At 36.5% G+C, this 20,937-nt stretch overlaps 1 protein-coding gene across 8 annotated transcripts in view; it reads right to left on the bottom strand.

Moving 5' to 3' along the window:
- Positions 1 to 1,191: 1,191 nt before the first annotated feature.
- Nmbr (neuromedin B receptor) overlaps positions 1,192 to 20,937 on the bottom strand; it is a 63,491-nt gene continuing 43,745 nt past the window's right edge. For 4 of the 8 annotated variants that reach the window (XM_031380477.1, XM_031380472.1, XM_031380474.1 and 1 more), the window contains 5 exons: positions 19,377 to 19,487; positions 15,206 to 15,276; positions 11,952 to 12,982; positions 5,846 to 6,194; positions 1,192 to 2,457 (listed from right to left, as the gene is read on the bottom strand). In XM_031380477.1, coding sequence (XP_031236337.1) covers positions 2,056 to 2,457; positions 5,846 to 6,194; positions 11,952 to 12,409 — 1,209 coding nt within the window. In that variant the 5' untranslated portion in view covers positions 12,410 to 12,982; positions 15,206 to 15,276; positions 19,377 to 19,487 and the 3' untranslated portion in view covers positions 1,192 to 2,055. Of the gene's footprint in view, positions 2,458 to 5,845; positions 6,195 to 11,951; positions 12,983 to 13,958; positions 13,982 to 15,058; positions 15,159 to 15,205; positions 15,277 to 19,376; positions 19,488 to 20,937 lie in introns of all 8 variants that reach the window. The other 4 variants (XM_031380473.1, XM_031380475.1, XM_031380479.1 and 1 more) reach the window with 4 other exon arrangements.

Raw genomic sequence — 20,937 nt, 5'->3', positions numbered from 1 at the left:
TTTGGACTAACTTACCTTATCATCTTTTGGCAGTAAGAACTGTCTTTGCTTGGTTTTTCCCATTAATATCTTTACTTTCATAAAATGTCTAGAGAAAGTTTTTCTAAAACATTTCTTAAATAGATATTTTTCTTACAAACATAAATGGATGGATTCTTACAAAATATCTCACAATTGTATTCTCTTGAACTCTAAATTCTTAGGAATTCATAATTAATATATTATATGCCCTTTTAGTTTTAAGGTCATGGAAAATGTCACAGGATATATGCATGTATTTTTACAACATATCATATGTTTCTACATACATGAAACTAAAAAACCACTAAGACATGCGAATGAGTCTTGTAATCTTTCCTATGTGTCTCTTACCATCTTAATATTCTTCATGTACCAAGATTCTTTGTTCCTAGGCGATGATTCTACTGATTGCAGTGAATGGGCTTTCAAAGATTTGTAAGATGCTCAAAATGAACTTAAATTCTGTACACATTGCATGATATCCTGGTAAATAGATCTGCAGCTTGCCTGAAGTTTGCAATCAGATGTAGACAGCCACAACCGAATGGCAGTGGAGTGGTGGAGCATTCACTTTACATTGTGGGATCTGCTTTCATATTCCAAGTTGCCCACATGGCAGAATAATAAGTTACTGCCTATATTATAAGTTACTACCTATAGCAGTCTCAATTTCCCAACCTATAAAATAAAACAAGAACTACTTTACAGATGCCCTTTCCATGAAGTTAATGGAAGCTAATGACCAGGTCTCCATTTCATTCATGTATTACCATTCTCATTTAATTTGTGGAATTGTGTCATCTCCTGAATCAAGATTCCTCCCCCCCCGAATTTGAGCATCTACATAACCTAGAATATTGGTCCCATCTTTTATTCTTTTAAGAGTTTATTTGAAGAAACAGCAAACACTTGATTAATATCTATTATCGTTCATATTACCAAACTCTATAGGTAATTTGTTTACATTTATTTTTTAATTGCTATGTCCAAATTATTATTTCATACCATTAGTGTGGGTTAGGGATGTTTAAAGGGAAGTTTAGTGTTCCAAGAAAAATTACCTTAACTCATTTAGAAGGAAATATTACATGAATAAAGTTAAGTATTAGACATTTGGTATGGGCTTAAGAAATGGGTAGCTTTTAGAGTTTAATAAAGACAATGCTTATATTTTGCTTACAAATGGAAAAATGTTTATTTGGAGAAAATTGTGATATCATGCAGAGGAAAAATGCTTGAGATTCCATACACTGATAAGTTGGCAGATGCAAGAGCAAATGGCCATCAGAATTATACAAATCTTATTATCTGTGCAGAACCGATTTGTAATAAATTTAGGTGTTCACAAAAATTGTCATGCAAACATATAAATAACAATGTTGAAATTTGGAGCATATTATATGTGTTTTACGTATACAAGATGAGTCACATTCATTTAACAATTTATAATTCATAATAAAATTCCATCATACTTCCCAATATAATATCTAGAACTTACAAACCTTTCTAAAAATTATAATTATACAAAGAACAATAAATATTAATGAACAATGATTAAGTTCTACTTTGGGAATTTTTTCAAATTAAAATATATATATACTAGTAGTGGATAAAATATACTCAGTAGAATGATGTAATTTATATTTCAAATAATGGGAGTTTGATTATTACCTCTCACTAAATTACAGAGTCATTATGGAAATGTTCTCTATGATTTAAGATAAAAGGAATTTAAAGTAAATATGCCACATTTGCTTGTTGAAAACCCTTAAATCTCAAGGGAATGTGTAAACCAATGTTAGCAGGAGATATATGTGAGTTATGTGTGTGCAGTATAGACGTGTATTGTATAATGTAAAATTCTTTCTATTCAGACAAAAGTTTTTCCTTTGCACTTGAATTAATCATTAGCTCCCCTGATGAATTAGCAAGGGAGAAGTATAAATGTGAAGATTATTTAGTTCTGCTTTGCTCAATAATAATGGGAAAGTTTCGAAAATGATATTTTCCAAGAGTGAATTAAATGGTCTCCAATCACAGTGCTATTTCTTGCTTTGTGCTATGTCCATTGAGCAGGACAGAATTAGTCACCACATTCTTTGTGTTGCTTTTCAAAGAAGTCATTCTTACTGCTGAAGAGCTGAGGAGGTAGCTGGTGGACCTCTCAGGATGGGACTTCTGCCCGCAACAGAGCTGGCTGTTGAAATGCCTCCTGAAGCTTTCGCTGAGCAGGTAAAGAGCAAAGGGATTGACGCAGGAATTGGTGAAGCTCAGAACCCGGGCCACTAAGGTGACAATCATGTGCCCGAGAGAAGGATCTATCTCCTTGTAGTTGAAAGACCTATACAAGTAGAGGACGTGGTTGGGAAACCAGCAGAAGACGAAGCAGCCCACAAACACCAGAACGATCTTAGCCAGGCGCTTCCGTGTCTCCATCTGTGAAGAGCAGAGACACCCACCGGTCAGGAGGAAATGGAGTCAGCTGCAGCCATAACTCATGTCACAGAAGCAAGGTTTATCAGGGCGTCAGGTGATCCCAAACTCAAGAACTGTTTCTTTACCTCATCACCTCATCAAAGTGATTGCTCTAACAGCTTAACCAGGATAACTTTAGTTACCACATCATATTCTTCTGAATATATTTACTACTTATACAAGATCAGATGACAAATTATAAAAGACCATCTTCATGTCAAAACAGTAATCTTAATGAAAACCTTAAAATGTTTTCCTTTTACTTAAGATAGGACAATGTTAGTAAAATCATAAATTACTTTGTTTATATTAAACATACTAAATTAAACAAAATACACTCAAGTGCACATATTTTTCAAATATCAGGGTATTTAAACAAGAAAAAAATGGCCTGGTGAATCAGAACTAATTTTTACTTTATATATCACTATCTATTTATATCCCCTCTTTCACACAAGTAGATAATAAAAAAAAAACAAACAAATAAATAGACATGGAGATTTAGTCTCCTAACTTAGAAAATATTTTCCTGGGACTGGAGAGATAGCTCAGTGGCTAAAATCATATGATGCCAAATCTGACAAACTTAGTTCAATACTCATGGCCCATGTGGTAGAAGAACTCCAAACAACTGTCCTCAAATTTTTATACATACATACACACACACACACACACACACACACACACACACACACACACACTATGGCATGCATGTTTACACACACATAAATAGATGATCAATATATAAATGGATGGATAATGTAGATAAATGATAGATAGATAGATAGATGGATGGATGGATACATACATACATACATACACAGATACATAGATACATACATATACAGATACATAGATATACAGGTAGATACACAGATATATAGATGATAGATATATAAATGGACGATAGCTATAGATAGATCATACATACATACATAAACAGATAGATACATACATAAGCAGATAGATAGATACATACATACATACATATATAGATGAAAGATAGATGGATGTTAGCTATAGATAGAGCATATATACATACATAAACAGATAGATACACAGATAGTTGCATAGATAGATGATAGATAGATAAATAGATAGAAGATAGATAAAATAATTTTTAACTTCTAAGAAAAATATCAACACTAGTAACATAAATTGGATTAAATTTTAGGGTTGTTTTTAATAAAATGCATACTATGCTTACTATTTTGTAAGAAAGCCCTCAGGGATGTAATAAGTAGCATTCGAAGTCAGATATTTAATATTTTAACCTAAAATCTAGAGTGCAAGATTTAGATCTTATTTCCAATTTGCATAAATGGTTAAATGTAATAGTGTAAGTGGGGACAGTATATCAGAAGACACCGACAGCACCACCACATTTTCTGTGATGAAGCCATTAGTCAGCACCCAGAATACTCCAGAAAGAACTAGAAAGATTGAAAGTCAGAGCAAGCACAGCTGACACTCAGCAATAGAGTGCTGTGGTACTGATGGTGCATCTCAGTGGGCTAAGTTGGACAAACCAACCATTTTAAGAAGTGTGAGTGTGGAATTTAGACTCGCTAGATGACACAGCATGGCTGTAAAACTTCCATGGCAGTCTAAAGCTAGAAATTCAACTTCAGGTAAGCTTTGAGATGGTGTCTTGGCAAGTGTCAAGAACCAGTTACCCAATCAGGGCTTATAAATCTCTAAAGAGAAATTGGCAAAAACAAAACAGAACTGATGATGAAAAAAAAAGCTGTAGGTATGCAAAGAACTCAACTTAAGAGAAATAAAAAACTGAATATCAAATATTCCATTACAATACAAATTGGATTACTGAACTCTGAGTAAAGTATCTGGTTACATAAAGGGCACAATGAGCCTATACCATTGATATTTGGTTTCCAGGATTCTAGATACATGGGTAATAAATCATTCATTTATCTGAGACATTGAGTCTGAGATTTTAAAATGAATGTCCACTCTTCATGATGACAGCTCTTAATTAATGAAGGATATTCTGTACCATGACAACCTCCACCAACTTCTGATCAGTGGCTCACAGCTCCATTCTCTTACTCCATCTAACCCACCACTAACGTTTTAGTAATGTCAGATTAAATTTGTTTGCCTTCAAATTGGTAACAAGTGCCCATCACCTCTCTGTAATCTCTGTAGTTACAGGAGTTCTGACCCGTTAGAGTTTTCTCTCCAGGAATATAGCAACACACAAGAAACTTTCACACCAGAGCATTTGTTCACTTTCACTTTCACACAAATAGCATTAACCAAAGTTATTAGTGCATGTTCTTTAACAGCAACAACAAATGTAGCTAATCTACATGTTACCAGTTTTCAAGTATGTTCTTTATGGGAAAGGTTACACAGTTACAAGAGGCCGAGGGTCCCAACCACCAGCTGCTTTTGGCTTTGCATTTAGTCTCTCTGCTTCTCTGTAGTTTCTAGAGCCTCCTCTTCTGCTACCCACTAAGCCCCATGATCAGCCCTTGGCACTGCCCCATGATCTTTAAAGAGACACTCTTCTTCGCTCTTCCTGATGCCCTTACAGGGATACTAGAAGAAGAAGATAATCAATTTACACTTAAAATGTCAATTTTTTCAGATTGATGACCTTGAACTTTGTAAAAATATTTTCATGTAAAAAGCTGAAAAACAGCCTGACAGTGGTGGCTCACGCCTTTAATCCCAGCACTTGGGAGGCAGAGGCAGGCGGATTTCTGAGTTCGAGGCCAGCCTGGTCTACAGAGTGAGTTCTAGGACAGTCAGAGCTATACAGAGAAACCTTGTCTCAAAAACCAAAAAAAAAAAAAAAAAAAAAAGTTGAAAAACAAACATTGATTTCTTTTTATTTATCATCCATTCATGTGTATGCATGTGTGTGCATGTTTGTATGTGTGTGCATATGCACATGTGTGGAAGTCAGAAGCTGGCCTACATGTATTTCCTGCTATCATTCTCTACTTCATCTTTAGAGACTGGTTCTATCACTGAAATCTATGCATACATAGTAGATTAACTGACCAGAAAGCTCCAGGGAACATCTTGCCTACATCCTTCCCCCTCTTGCTGTTAGAGTCACAGCCCATGGCCAGGTAGATCTCTTTACTATCTTACACAACCACATGTAAGAAAGTTCCCAAAAATCCTTTCAGCTAAGGCAAATAGATGCCCAGGTCTGTTTTTGTATTTCATGGGATGAGCAATGCATAAAATAAAACAGAAAATAATAGTCACTGGTTTTGACTAGCACCCTTACACACACACACACACACACACACACACACACACACACAAGTACAGATACATACACACAAAAACACATCCTGAATTAGCTTACCTGCTTTTTGGTATGTTCATTGTATTCTCCAGGAAGATTGTGTGCACTTTTAATTAAAGTCTTTGCAATATGATAATAATAAATACTGATGATAACAAGTGGTATGAGGAAATAGACAAGAAAAATGAGCACTGAATGAATCTTTGGGTGTAACTCATCTGTTTGTGGGTAGGGTATGCATGCTGTGAAACTGCTGTTATCCAAGCTACCAATGCGTGCAACTTCTGAAAACACAGCTTCAGGGACAGCCAACAACACAGAGACTACCCAGATGCCCACGGCCTTCAAACTGGTCCACAGCACCACACCAGACGTCTGCATGTCCATGGGGTTCACGATAGCTCTGTACCTAGGACAAATGTCTCAAGTTACTCTCTAGGAAGGAAGAAAGGAATGAGAAAGGGAGGGAAGGAGGGAAGAAAGAAGGGAGGGGAGAGGGACAGAAGGAGGGATGGAGGGAGGGAAGGAGGGAGGGAGTAAATCTCACTGGCAATAGAGGTGCCAACACTTTTTCTTTCTTCCCTGGCCATTTCCTAATGTATGGAACATACAAATTCCCTGGCATATCAGTGTCTACAATTCATTGAATGTTTTATTGGCACAGAACATAAGAAGATACAGGAAAATATTTATAAATAGATTTTTCTGAACAGTGGAAACTGGCTTTTTCACAATGATTTTATCTTAATTCAATGTACAGTACACATATCATTTTTCATTGAATATAACCAGGTATTAGATTTTTTTATTTAAATGCTTTCATTTCCAACATATCATTATATTTGCTATCTAAGAAAAATAACTGAATTACTAAAGATCCACAAAGCAATGCATTTGAATTCTACCTTGATTCTATCCTCATAGCTTTGGTGTTTGGGACTTCAAACATTTTTCCTTAATATTTTCCTAATCCAAAAACTGTAGACACTAGTCCAGAGGGAGATTTTCCTCCACAATCCAATTGAGAGAACTGAAGACTTCTTTAGTTTTATAGACTGATTTAATTGTTGTAGATCATAGAGAAGCCTCTCTTCACATCCCTTGTGTATTGGTGGTAATGTGCAGTAGGATCAGGTGAAGCAGGACTCACCTCTGAGATACTGTGTCATAATCCCTAACCCTAGCATGACCAATTCCACACTTTAAAGTAGTGAGCCAAATTCTACAAAAGCAAGTTATATTTGTCTTTAAAGGTATTTGAAAGTATATCTAGGAGATAATAATATATAATAAAAACTAATTTCAGTCAGATTAATTTGTTGTCTATGACATCACTTAGAAAAGAAACTTAAGTTCTTTTTATTTTCACTGTGAAATATGGATGAAAACATCTCCCTCCTGACAGTTACATATCTATTGACTGATAATGCTGATCAGATAACACATAAGGTCAAATTACCAAAATACATAAATATATAAGTAAGGTGGCTGAATGTAATTTTTTTCATAGAAGAGGAGGAATAAGACAGATAATCTCTATAACAAGCCTTCTTTTAGATAGCAAAAGAACCAAAAAGGATATTCCCAATGCCTTTCATACTTTTAAAAAATAAAATGAAGACGTTCCTCTCCATAACATATCTGGTAATTCATTTTCAGAGACTTAGTCATAGGTAATTTAAAATACTAAATTAAAATACCCTAGGCTGGGTGGATTATGAACCCCAGGAAGTTATTGTGTGGTCCAGAACAGTGGCAAGTCCAGGATGAAAGCTTTGACAGATTCAGTGCCTGGTGAGAGTGTCTTTCCTTGATAGCAAGTGTTAGATCCAAAGTAGGCCCACAAAATAATAGTGCTGGTGACAGTGTCCTAAACAGAAGGATTCTTGATGGGTGAACAGAAGGGTTTTATTGGGTAAACAGAAGCCTAAACTCAACATTCCTTAGGACTCCTTTAAGGCTGGTTTCTGTTACCAGGAAAGCCACTACATCTCTTCTCCCCTAACCGTCAACTACCTGGACTACCTGGGCAAGGGCATCTCAGCCCTGAGCAGTCTGAGCATCCTGCTCTTCTCAAAGACCCCATCCTGGAGACTGCCATAGAAAACCTACTTGCTTTCTAGACCAGTTGTTAACCTCTATTCTCAGAGGCAGCCTGGCAGCCTGTTTCTCCAAGAGGCTTGGTGGTTTCCCTGTGCCCTGGATCAGAGCACTCTTCTTCTGGGTCCCTCTGGGGTACTTCTCACAACAGCCCTACTCTAAAGGCTTAAGTACACCCCAAAGGTTCGACTACCTACTACCATTGCTTTGTGGGAAAAGATTTTGATTTATGAATTTTAGGAGGACACAAACCTTCAGATTATAATGTGTACTATGCTCCTAAAAAGATGATAAAAACAGCTGTACTATGTATAAACCTTTCATTATTAGAAGATTACTGACAATAGGACAAAATTCATTTAGGAAAATGAATTCAGCAGGATAGTGGAACAATGATAAGAGGGACCACTTCAACAAGGATGATTCTCTTCATCTCCAGCAAGAAAGAGGAGTTATAGCTCAGGAACTCTCTTAATAATACCCAGCAGAATGAAAAGGCAGCAGTGTAAATTCTATGAACGAAGAATTACAATACAAAAAGAACAGATTGCCAAAGCTATCAGTGCTGTAATATAGCTTACAATTATTGTTTGTGTTTGTTTGTTTGTCTGTTTTGTTGGGGAGAAGGGAGTACTAGAAAATACCAGGATATCGCCTATGTAAGGAAAGCAAGCACTCTAAAACTGATCCATAGATCCAGCTGTGAGAGAATATTAATGCCGCTGATATATCTTTAAAAGTATATGAATGTTTTATCATGCTTTCTTCAAATATTTACATAAAACATGAGAAAGATGTCCCTCAGCATAAAAGCTATTTAATTAAACTCAGTAGCATAGCAGATATGTGTAAAATGTTACATGTTCTCTTACAAATAATTTCAGAGAGATATTCCTAATTGAAAGCAGAATTAAAGAATAGCCAATCCAAAGGCAGATATAGAGATGTGAATTCATCATTAATTTATTAAGCATCAATGAATAGACTTACTCATCAATTTGAATCTCATTTATGTCTGTATGTTATATAAATTTAATGGAAATACAAATTTGAATTTAATCATAATACAAATTAGAGAATTAGATCAATTTTACTTCTTGCAAAAAAATCATCAGAACATCTCAAAATCTGTTTCTTTAAGCATGTCTACCTAAACTTCCTTCTCTTTGCTTATCAATCTTTATTATGCAGAAAGGAGGCCAGCAAAAGTCCAGGTGTGAACCATATGTTGACAGAAGCAAAGCTTTTTCTCATTATTGTTTTGCTAATGCACAGGAGAATGCTCAGAGCAGAGCACACCATGGCTTCTCAGTAAATAGTTGTTGGCTTGAGTAATAAGGACATCATTAATAAAGGGCACTTGTGGTGAGTGGAGCTGTTTGACACTGGGAAAGGACAGAATGCTGGTGTTCAATGGACACTGTCTAGTGATGTTCAATGTACATGAAATTTCCAAATTATCTCTGACTGCTGTACAATGAGGAGGATAGACTGGGCTTTCCCAATGATTGAATGAGATGAGAGTTGAGAGATTCTGCCTTTATTTTACTAATATTTTTAAAAATCTGCACATAAGTCATGCTTAGAAACGATTTTCAACAGGACTGATGCAGCAGTGGGCATTTTGCCTCAGGCTTCCTGCAAGCTGTCCAGGGTAGGGGGTGCACAATCACAGTGAGTTTCTGGAAACAATCGAAGTCTGTTATTTAGAGAAGCAGATGCCTTCTCTTAATGCTTCATGTCATGTTGAAACTATTAGTCTTCTTTTTTCTAAATAGGTAAGCAGTAACTTAGGATCATATGTTTTGTGTTACTCTATCATACCTTTCTAGGTAAAATATGTATAAATAAAGGCAACAGTGAAGATCCAGTTGCAGTAATATCCAGCCTGGCACATTCCCTCCTTACTTACCATGTGTGACACAAATAAACAAGTAATCATGTAGCTATAACTAAATTATGGAATCAATATTAATACTCAAGAACAACACAGTGCATCTTAAGTCAATGATGTTCCTTCTAAGAAAAAGGAAAATGGAAGCAATCTAGCAGTGACTAAAATCAGTCAAGTAAAAGACATAATTTACTGCATTCTGACATAATATAGCCTATTTAACTTAATAATAAAGTAATAAATTAGGTGCAAAAATTGCAGTTCATTCTGTGACTGTGACTCTGTAAACATCACAGCTGGATCCATACTATAAGAGGTAACTTTTGATTTTTGAGATGACAATTCAAAAGCTCTCAGGAAATGTAATTACGTTTAGGGAAAGTACAGGTCACCCTATACTTGTCCACTTTCATTTTCCCTACACCTGTTTTCTTCCCTTTTTGTCCTTGTTATATGTTTTTGACATTTTTAAAAATTTTAAGCTTCCAATAAAAACCAAATTGCAAACAGTCAGAGTACTCAATGGTCCAAAAGAGGCAATCCACCAGTCTTTATCATTATAATCCCCCTGGTATGCATATGATGTCCTCAAAAAGTCCTAAATACAGGAGGCTCTTCAGTCTTTGGTCTCTGAGCTAAGCAAACTTGTTTCCATGACAATAGACTAAAAAACTTGTTTGAAATAAACTCAAGCTCTGATCTTGCCACTAATGCCATACTTTAAAAAGGATGTCGATCCTTTTTTTAAGGATGCTTGGTGTAGACTTCACTGATGGTGTTTGCTAAATATTGTGTTTTATTCTAAGTTTATTTCTTTAACGGTCTGATTAAAATAGGTCACCTGAAGAATGGCAGTCAAGCTTCAATGACATATTTTAGCTTTGAAGTTCAAGTAAAACTTTCTAAAAGATAATAGAACTGGGGCCAAGAAGACAAGATAGGGTTCATAAGGTATTTAACAATTTTAATCACTTTCCCACGAGCATTTAAAAATAGCATATTTTATAAAATACGTGTCTACTTAACAACAACAAAAGACACTCCACTGAATATTTTCTTACTTCCAATAAACATTAACCCTTCAATTTCCAATTGGTATGAGGACATTATAACCAGTCCCAAGAAACTCAAATCCAGACTCATTAATAATTCAATATGCAAATTAATAAGGTGAGTGAATATCGTTTTCAAGTTAAATTGTTTAGCTAAATAACTTCAGTCTGTCCTTCATTCCCAAGGCAATGAAACCCCAGCTTCAAATACCTAATTATATACACTGCCTCCAATCACCCACCCAGACATTCCTTCCTGCAGAGACGTGAAAGCAATAATGCAGGCAGCGAGTGATAACAGCTGTAGCCTCCTTGATTTTCCTCCCAGAAATCTCAGGAGGACTTACGTTATCCGAACTTCAAGATCTGCACATAGAAAATGACAGGTTGAACCAAATGATCTCCCTAGTAGAATAATGGATACATCACACTGCTAGAGTATGTGGAGGCAGATTTGTTAATGAAGGTTATGTTCATAGCACGGTCTTAAGACGTTAACATTTAGCGTTATAGGGGGAGGGGAGGAAATCGCTTGATTTAAAAAAGAAATAGAAGGCCATAATATTGTGAGAGTCTATTTTATTGAAGAACACCTACTATTCTGATGGTTTCCCTTAGACGAATATTTACTTCATATTGTAAATGGTACATAGGCTGAAGTAAGCAGCTTCCTAAAGTTAAACTTAGTGTTCTAACATAGCAGAATGTCACCCTGCTGAATCAGTAAAGTACATTGTGCAGGTTTGCATACAAGGGGGAAAAAATCCCAGGAGACAACTGAATTTTAACTTGTCTTATGCTGTAGATCTTCTATGCATAGTAAGGTTTCCCAAGTGTGCTGTGGGCGGGGGGGGGGGGGGGGGGGGAATGCATGCAAGTTTAAAGCTGGTGCAATTTTAAGTGTTAAATACTTTTTTTTGTAATTTTAAACTTCTCATTATGTTTTAATAGGACTCACTAGGGTTTCCTTATATACAAATACTTTCCTTCCCCGACCTCTACCCCAACCTTTCCTAACATCCTTTTCTAGGTTGGCACACTCCAATTCCCAGTCATCCTAAGCCCCATGCCCCCATTCATATCTTTTCCAGTCTGCCCCTTTGCTACCTGTATTTTTTACCTGTCAGCGCTGAGGGCAGTAAGAGTGAACACGGAAACCCCCACCGAGGTGAGCTGGATGGCCGGAATGAGTTTGCAGCCCAGCTTGCCGAACACCCATTCATCAAAGAAGTAACGCGAGGCGTCCACAGGGACGCAGGTCAGCAGCAGCAGCAGGTCCCCAGCCGCCAGGTTAGAGATGAAGATGTTGGGGACACTCCTCATGGCGCTGTTGGTGAGGAATATCTTCACCAGCATGATGTTGCCCAGCAAACCCACCGAGATGATAATTAGGTAGAGGGATGGTATCACACAGCGGATCACCAACTCCGCGGTGGTCCCATCTGAGTCAGGCAGGAAATCCTTTTCCCACACCTCGGGTACCAACTCGCTCTCATTCGCCTCGGTGGGAAAGGAGAGGTTGGGGAGAGACCTGGGGGGCATGGTTTCTTTTCCCAGAGAACTCGCAGGAGTTTTCATGCACTCGCGTGTCTCGAAAGTGCAATGAGCACGACGTGGGTTTAGTTAATTTGTCTCTGATCCTGGCAAGTTTTTGGCTCCTGGGACTGAGCCACCGCGCGGGTCCTGCAGAGAAGTCTGCGCGTTGCGCTCCAGAGCTTCAGCCTAGGAGAGGTTCCCTTCACTGCCGCTGGTTTGCGATTTAAACAAAAAACAAAAGCCAAAGCAGTGGAGCATTTATTCTATCTTTAAGGCTTAGTTTCCTCTATTAGCGAGCGGGAGAACAAAGGTCAGTCCCTATGGGACTCAGAGCCCTACCTGCCTAACTGGTCCACCTCCCAGGAGCGGATGTCATCCAGGAACTGATGAACAGCACTTGAAAAGCTGCGGCTAACGCTGGGCGTCTTGTGTTCTCCGCACAGCTTTGCTCTCCTCTCCACCGTTCTGTTGTACAACTGTGTGGAACTGAAAGGTGGCTGAATCTGTTTTCATTCTGTGTGCCCATACACATCCATCCTCAAGCGACTCCAAGCAGGAGGAGCCCACGCAGGAAGTTTGTGAGGATTGGAGATCTGAGCTGGCAGGTCCCCAGAGCTGCAATACAGAATTTAGCTAGCCAGCCAGGAACAAAAGACTCCTCTCTACTCTGTTCTATCATCCTCTGACTACCCCCACCCCAACTTTGGAAACTTTCCTATAGTTGATGCATCTTTAAACATATTTTATTGTGATACAGCATGTGTAAAGTGCACATCTCTTAGATGTATGCTTTACTATCAGGACAAACAATCTAGCATTATGTCTACACCTTAGTTGGCTTTCTCTTGAGAGAGGGACAGAACTTTTCAGAATACCAGCAACTTCCGACTTCATCCCTCCTACGTCTGTGGAAAGTACACATGCTCTGAGAGGAGCAGATTTGGCCATCTAGAAACAGACTAACTGTTACCTATTCATTCTCATGTTCAACTAACATTGCAAGTTTCACTTTAGCTGATTTAAATAAAATTTCTATGAACATTTTGCATATGGTTTTTAGTGCACATACTTGCATAAATACAAGGCTTGAATTTGCTAGACTCAGAGCTCATGTACATGTTATAAAACTTAGAGTTTTTTTAAATATGAATCAGCAACTTTTTCCTTTCATATTAGTGTAATATTAATGCTATCTGCATGTGTGTATTTATACACACACATATATATACATACATATGCCTATAGCTAATAATGCCAGTCATAAATTTAGACACTTAAAATCTAATATATTCATTTTCTGAAGTGTGATGTTATATGTCATCCAGGGTGGTCTTGAGTTGTTGGGCTCAAGTGATTGATTCTCTTGCTTCATTTTCAGGAAATTGCAGCCAAATTGACAGTTTAATAATCTGTCAATAGGAAGAACATGATTTTCTGAATAACCCCCACATCAGAATTTCACAATGAAAAGACTGCTCATGGGCCAGTGAGTTAGCTTAGTGCATAAAACGGCTGTAGTGCAAGACAGACAGACTGGGGTCATCCCTTGACCCTTGTAAGGTATGGGAGGAGAAAAGCAACTGGAATGTACCGCTTCTGACTTCAACAACATACCTGACAAAACAAGAACAACAACAACAATAAAAAAATGATGATTATAAATAAAATATTTTAATTAAACTGCCTAGATATAATGGCTCCAAAATTAAATAACAGCTTTGTCATCAGGGAACATGTGTATGTGGGTCTGAATATTAAAACGTAAAGTTTAACAATTGGAAGCCAGTCAAGGATCTCGTTAATGACCTAGCCATGAATTTATAAAATGTACACAGGTGCAACTACACTTGTCAGTTAAGCGGCTTTTCAGACACCACCTACCAAAGGAGATTTCACACAGATAAAGTGGATATTGGGATTAAAGTCAATTTTCCCTAGCTCAATTTCAAGCAATTTTTTTGTACTTTTGAATTTCACCACTTTGTCCATTGCAACATTTAATTGGGCTAAATGGGATTCTCCTGTACATTTCTTTCAATAAATAAATACTGTTTCTAGTTTTGTCCATTATACTTTTGTAAAATAATTACACTACATATGAATTGAAATATGTCTCTACAACTTTAACTCCCAGGCTAAGTTTCTCTTTTAACATTCAATCTCATTGTGCAAAGTAAATTTTTAAAGACATCAGAATTTTGAGAGGTCTCAAATTTTCCAGATCAACATATTCTGTTTTACTAATTTTTTACTTTTAATGTTTTCCCTTGCAATAAAACTTGTATCCCTTGCACCCTCTAGTCCTCTCAGGCGGAGGGCCTCTTTTTATTTTATTATGCTTTTTGCATATGTATTGCACAGGTATAAAATACATAACGTGCTGAATCCATTTGTGTGATTTCTGTGTATACGGTTTCAAGGCTGACCACTCTCCAACGGAAAGCCAATAAAGGTGCTCAACTCTGATAGAGGCTCATTGTGCCTCTCCCAGTAATCATTAGCTGCTTGTAGTTCTTTGTCTAGGGGCAGCACTCTGTGGCATTTCCCCTCTCCACTAATACTATCATTTCTACTGGCTATGTTAGTACCAAGCACGATTTCTCTCCCTTGGGTAGGCTTCAAGTCCAATGAGATAGCTGTTAGTTACCATACACATGTGAAAGTTACTTCTTGCAGCGATTAATATCTCACCACACTGGTAACTGTCATGGTGCATAGGCGCTGTGGCTGGATAGGGCTGTTGGATTTCTTCTCTTCTCAGCTTACATCGTATTTTCGGGAACCAAGGAAGCTATAGCACGGAAAAGAAACTGTAAGGTCAGTTCCAGATTAAATTACCTGAGTTGTGCATCCTAAATGTGTGGTATCTTCAGCAAGAGGGGCCCACGCTCAGCTGTGTTAGCGAATATCTAAATAAAGGGATTCACAGAAAGAAAGCTTGTGTACTGAATGATAGTTTTCATTTTGAATACATCTATATAAATTTACTTAGAGGTTAAGGTTCCTGGTGGACAAGATTATAGACAATATCTAAATAATAATAATTATTTTATTATGAAATTGTTTAAATGATTATAACTATGCAACAACTATAAGATGCATCACAAAATTCCAAATTAAAAAAATGGGTATATTCTAACTTTTCAACTCACATCAGAAATAGGCCTGCACTGAAGGGCAAACTGTTTACTTCATTCAATGTGCCATTCATCCCCTGAGAGTCACTTCTCACTGGTAGGTATAAATAGTCTTTGAGGTAAGCATTTAAATATTATATTTTACAATAGATAACTAAATGAGTGAGGTAAGGTATGCTTAATTCTACAAACATCTCAATAAAACTGTAATGTTGAAACTAATGCTATGAGTTCAATGTCTGTTATATTTCTTTGTTCCCAAAGAAAAAACTACACAGATAAAACCATTAGAGATGGGTCTCTGGATAAAGTGTTTGCTGTGTAACCATGAAGAACAGAGCTTAGAATACAGTATATGTGCAAAGCCTGGGCGTGAAGGCACATATCTGTTGTATCAGAATTAAAACAACAGACACAGGCAGATCCTGGTGTCTTCTTGAAGGGAAAATTTAGTCAAAATAGAATATTCCAGTTTTGATGAGAGTTCTTGTCTCAAATATTTGGTGGAGAGTGATTGATTAAGATAACTGAACTCACTGTAGGCCTCTACATACTCATACACAAGAATGTATACAACACTACACCCCACATATACAATGCAAAAATAATTAATAAAAATTAAATAAGATTGATAGCTACAATGATCACTAAATATAACTCCTAGATAAATAAAGGATAAGTTTCAACCCTGAAGTATTGAATCCTCATAAAATATGAATTATAGTTTTACATCCCCAATACAAAAACTATAAAAGAACCATGTCCTTGTTTCAAATTTGTTAATAAAATTATCCTATAAGTGAGTTAAAACAATTTTATACTTATATTACTTTTATAACCTTTATTTATTATATTTATATGAGTACACTGTAGCTATCTTCAGACATACCAGAAGAGGGCATCAGATCCCCATAACAGATGGTTATGAGCCACCATGTGATTGCTGGGATTTAAACTCGGGACCTCTGGAAGAGCAGTCAGCACTCTTAACCACTGAGCCATCCCTCCAGCTACTTTTATAACCTTTATCTCTCTTACTTCAAAGTATTATGAAGAAGTCAAAGGTTTTACATATTACTCATTATAACATTTTACAGATTCCCATTTAAAAGCATTGGAAACACAAATGTATCTACAATTATCATTGCTATGTAATAATTAGAGGCTACTATAATCAATGTTACAATAACAAAAATGAAAATGTATAAAGTTTGAAAAATTAGATGGTGATACAAAGTAACAATCCTCAAAGAACAGTGGGCCTGGAAGCATAAGAATGAACATCAATGGAAATGAGCAGAAAGTTCAAAGACAACTTTGTCTACAAGAAAATATGTATGTAAAAGCATGTTGCAACAAATGAAGACAGGGAAGTATAGATTAGTTAACAGGCAATACTTGGAAAATCAGTTTACATTACAAGAATGAATCTCTAGATAATACTAACTATGTTGGAATTTCAGTGAATTAAAGTGAATATGGTCTGGAAAAAAACAAGAGCAAAAATTTAAAAATCTGTTTATTACCAAGAGAAGGGGGGTGAACAACTATGCAAAAATGATTGGTCAACAACTCATGGGATAGTAAGTATTTGAAGTAAGTCACATTCTTAATATCAGGAGTATAAGAAACCTTTGAATACTCAGAGCCTCCGGTACAGTACTCTGAAAAGTGTTATGTCTAAAGTTGGAAAAAATTAATAATACAACAAAGGTTTTTCTGTTCTGTCCTTTCAACCAGAAAACTGCTAATAAAGATGGAAACTCAGCTCAATAAAATTAAACCAATAATAATCTGGGTAATATAATAGTGGATGGATAATAAGAATGAATGAATTCTATTTTATTTGGTCAGAAAGAAAACATTTATTCTAAAGAAATATAAAGAAAATAAAAAAGATACATGATGATTATTGTACAGAAAAATGTATACTATAAAAAATAAACTTTATATAACTGGCAGCAGAAAAAAAAAAACTATTGCTAGGAAAACCCATAGTGACTCACAAGATGGAAATATATACTACTTGATGAAATAAAACACAGACAGAAGAATTAATTTTAATTTAACTTTTAAATTAAATTTAATAAATAAAATGTAACACAAATCACATACCACAGAATATCTAATTAGTTAGCCTAATATCGCTTTAATGAAGTGCCAGAAAGTAGATGAAAAAGAAACAGAAAACAATATTATTGAAGAAATACTGCCCCCAGGTTTGTGTATTTATTAAAAACTAAAATCCATGAAAATACAGGAAGCTTAATAAATCCCAGATAGAACAATGAAGACATATTTATCACAGCTTGAAATCTATAACTTTCTCATAAGATTGGTCGTAAAGGATGAATGTCCTTCCTTTCGCCATTCCTGTTTAACACTGCTTTAGATGTCCTCAACAATGCAATATGACAAGAAAGGAAAATAATCTGGGATGGAGGAAAGAAAACGTCTCTTGTTCATGGATGAGTTGGGTTAGAAAATCTTGGATAATGAATGCTGACAAAAAAAATGCTTCTTGCTAATAATAATGAGTCACAGCATAATTTCAAGACTTAAAATTAATATACAGATGTCAATTCTTTCCTACCCACTGTCACCACTAAGTGGGTTTTAAATTCAAAACAGGAAAGCCTTTGCATTGGGCCTCTGAAATGAAATACATAAATGCAAACCTATCAAAACATATACAGTATGTATTTGAGAAAAACTGTAAAAATCTAGTAAATGAAATCATAAAATTAAATAAATGGAAGCAACTGTCCATATTTGTAGATAAGAAGAAAGACTTGATTTATCTATTATCACACCTGGATCTCTAGATTCAATGCAACCCAGCAAATAGCTCAGGAAGGTAATATATGGGCATCAACAAATGACAATAATATTTCAATGGATTTTCTAAAGACCAATAATAGTAAAAACAATGTTGGTGGGGAAAGACGAAACTAGAGAACTGATGCTACCTGAAGCCATAATCTGTAGTTGTTAAAATAATGGCATGGTGGTAAAATATTGAAAAGGGAGTCCATGAAACAGAAGACAAGCCCTGAAAGTGCTCCCATAGGAATAAAAACAACTGTTCCTTGACAAAGGACTAAAGGGAACTCCAAGAAAAAATAAACTTATTAGCACATGGTGACAAAACAAATGCACATCTAAATACAAAATGTTCATCATTATCATCTTCATCACCACCACCATCCTCCTCATCACCATCCTCATCTTCTTCATCACCACCATCTTCATCATCTAGGGTAAGCATAGATCCTATATTAAACACAAAAGTTAACTCACAGTAGATCATAGGCTTGAATGTAAAACACAAAAGCACAGAATTCCTCCATAATCACAAGGGGAAAATTCTAAATGACCTGGACATGACAATGAATTATTTTAGGAAACTGATAAGTTGTACTTACTAATTTAATCAAAATGTAACCTTCAAAATGTAACCTTCCTTGTAAAAGTTACTGTCAAGAGGACACAAAGACCAGGCACAGACTGAATAAGATAAGTGAGCTAAAGTGTACTGATTGTGAGGAAACTGTTGTAACTGCATATCCAAAATGCGCAGATTTCTTTTTATTTGTATATACATTTATTTATTTATTTTATTATTTTCTTACTTATTTATTTAATATATGTATGTTTTGCCTGCTTGCATTCACCTGCTGCAAGTGCATGCCTAGTGCCTGTGAAATTAGAAGAGGGTATCAGATTTTCTGAAACAGAAGTTACCATGTGGGTGCTAGGAACTAAACCTGGATCCTCTGCAAGACCAACAAGTATTCTAAACTACTAAGCCACTACTAACCCCCATGTACACAAAGAATTTTTAAAACTAAACAATAAGAAAAAAATCTGACCTGGTTTAAAAACATGAGTCATACTTCTTCAACAAAGATAGACATATGGATCTCTACATTCCCTTGTCAACCAGTCTAGCCATCCATAAGTACCAGGTTCAGGGAGGTACCCTGTCAAAATAAAGTACAAAGTGATAAATGAAAACACTCCGTATCTCTCTCCACACACACACACACTCATTTATATAAACACATATACTTCACAAATATTTAATTTACAAAACCAAAGTAACATGTTTCCATGTGATCTTAGTTTTTTAAATTGTCACCCAAGCCCCAAAAATTAACAAATACAATCATTGAGGATAGTAGAATGCACATGAGATAAACAAATGGGGGAGGGGTGGTACTTAGAGTTAAAGGTTTAAATTCTAATGGAGTGGAAGGGTGGAGGACAGCAAGGGCTAGGGATGAGTTAACCAAACTGAAGATGTAGAAATTAGCCATGTGTAAATTTACTAGTTTGTAAGCTAATGACAAATATTACAGAACAATGGAGCTTGATTACTATTCCAGGAAGACATGAGATATTTATTGAAACTTCAATGCCAGGTACAGAATACCACAAAATGAATTACAAGGAATACATAAAAACACCAAAATAATGCAGGCTATTGCCACTATTCTTGGCTGCCCATCACCATTAAAAGGTCAGACCCTGTGGATGAAGACAGTGCTCACTTTGGTTTCAGGAGCTGGAGAAAGCAATCTCAAACTGACCAAGAAACCTCATGTGTCTTAGTCAGGGTTTCCTGCACAAACATCATGACCAAGAAGCAAGTTGGGGAGGAAAGGGTTTATTCAGCTTATTTCCACATTGCTGTTCATCACTAGAGAAAGGCAGGACTGGAACTCAAGCAGGTTAGGAAGCAGGAGCTGACAAAGAGGCCATGGAGAGATATTTCTTACTGGCTTGCTTCCCCTGGCTTGCTCAGCCTGCTCTCTTATAGAACCAAAGACTTCCAGCCCAGGGATGGCACCATTCACAAGGGGCCCTACCCCCTTGATCACTAATTGAGAAAATGTCCCACAGCTGGATCTCCTGGAGGCATTTCCCCAACTAAAGTTCCCTTCTCTGTGATAACTCCAGCCTGTGTCAAGTTGACACACAAAACCAGCCAGTACACTATGCTATATGCTTTTACTGTGCTGTAAGGTGCTATGTAGGCCACTGGGAAGAAAAGTTGGTCATACATAGCACTGGATGGTAAATGCCACAATACCAACCTGCCAGGCAAGTTGTGTCCACTGTCACAATAATGGCATGGTGGCTGTAAGATGGACTGGAAGACTGTAAACCACAGGAAAGATTTCATTTCTGGTCAAAAGCTCATGGTTGAGGATATCATAAGCCCCAGTGGCAAATCTACCAGTGTTTCACTTAATATACATGTTGCCAGATGCACTATTTTCTTAATATTCATGTTTATACTCATAAATGTGTGCTGCTCTCAACTTTGGGCACAGAGAAGCTGCCGCTGCTGCTGCTGCTGCTGCTTCTGCTTCTGCTTCTGCTTCTGCTTCTGCTTCTGCTTCTGCTTCTGCTTCTGCTTCTTCTTCT

This window comes from Mastomys coucha, unplaced genomic scaffold (assembly GCF_008632895.1).
Source record: "Mastomys coucha isolate ucsf_1 unplaced genomic scaffold, UCSF_Mcou_1 pScaffold2, whole genome shotgun sequence".
Classification (NCBI taxonomy): Eukaryota; Metazoa; Chordata; class Mammalia; order Rodentia; family Muridae; genus Mastomys; species Mastomys coucha.
Note: the sequence above shows the minus strand (reverse complement) of the source record. Positions and strands in the feature narration are given on the sequence as shown.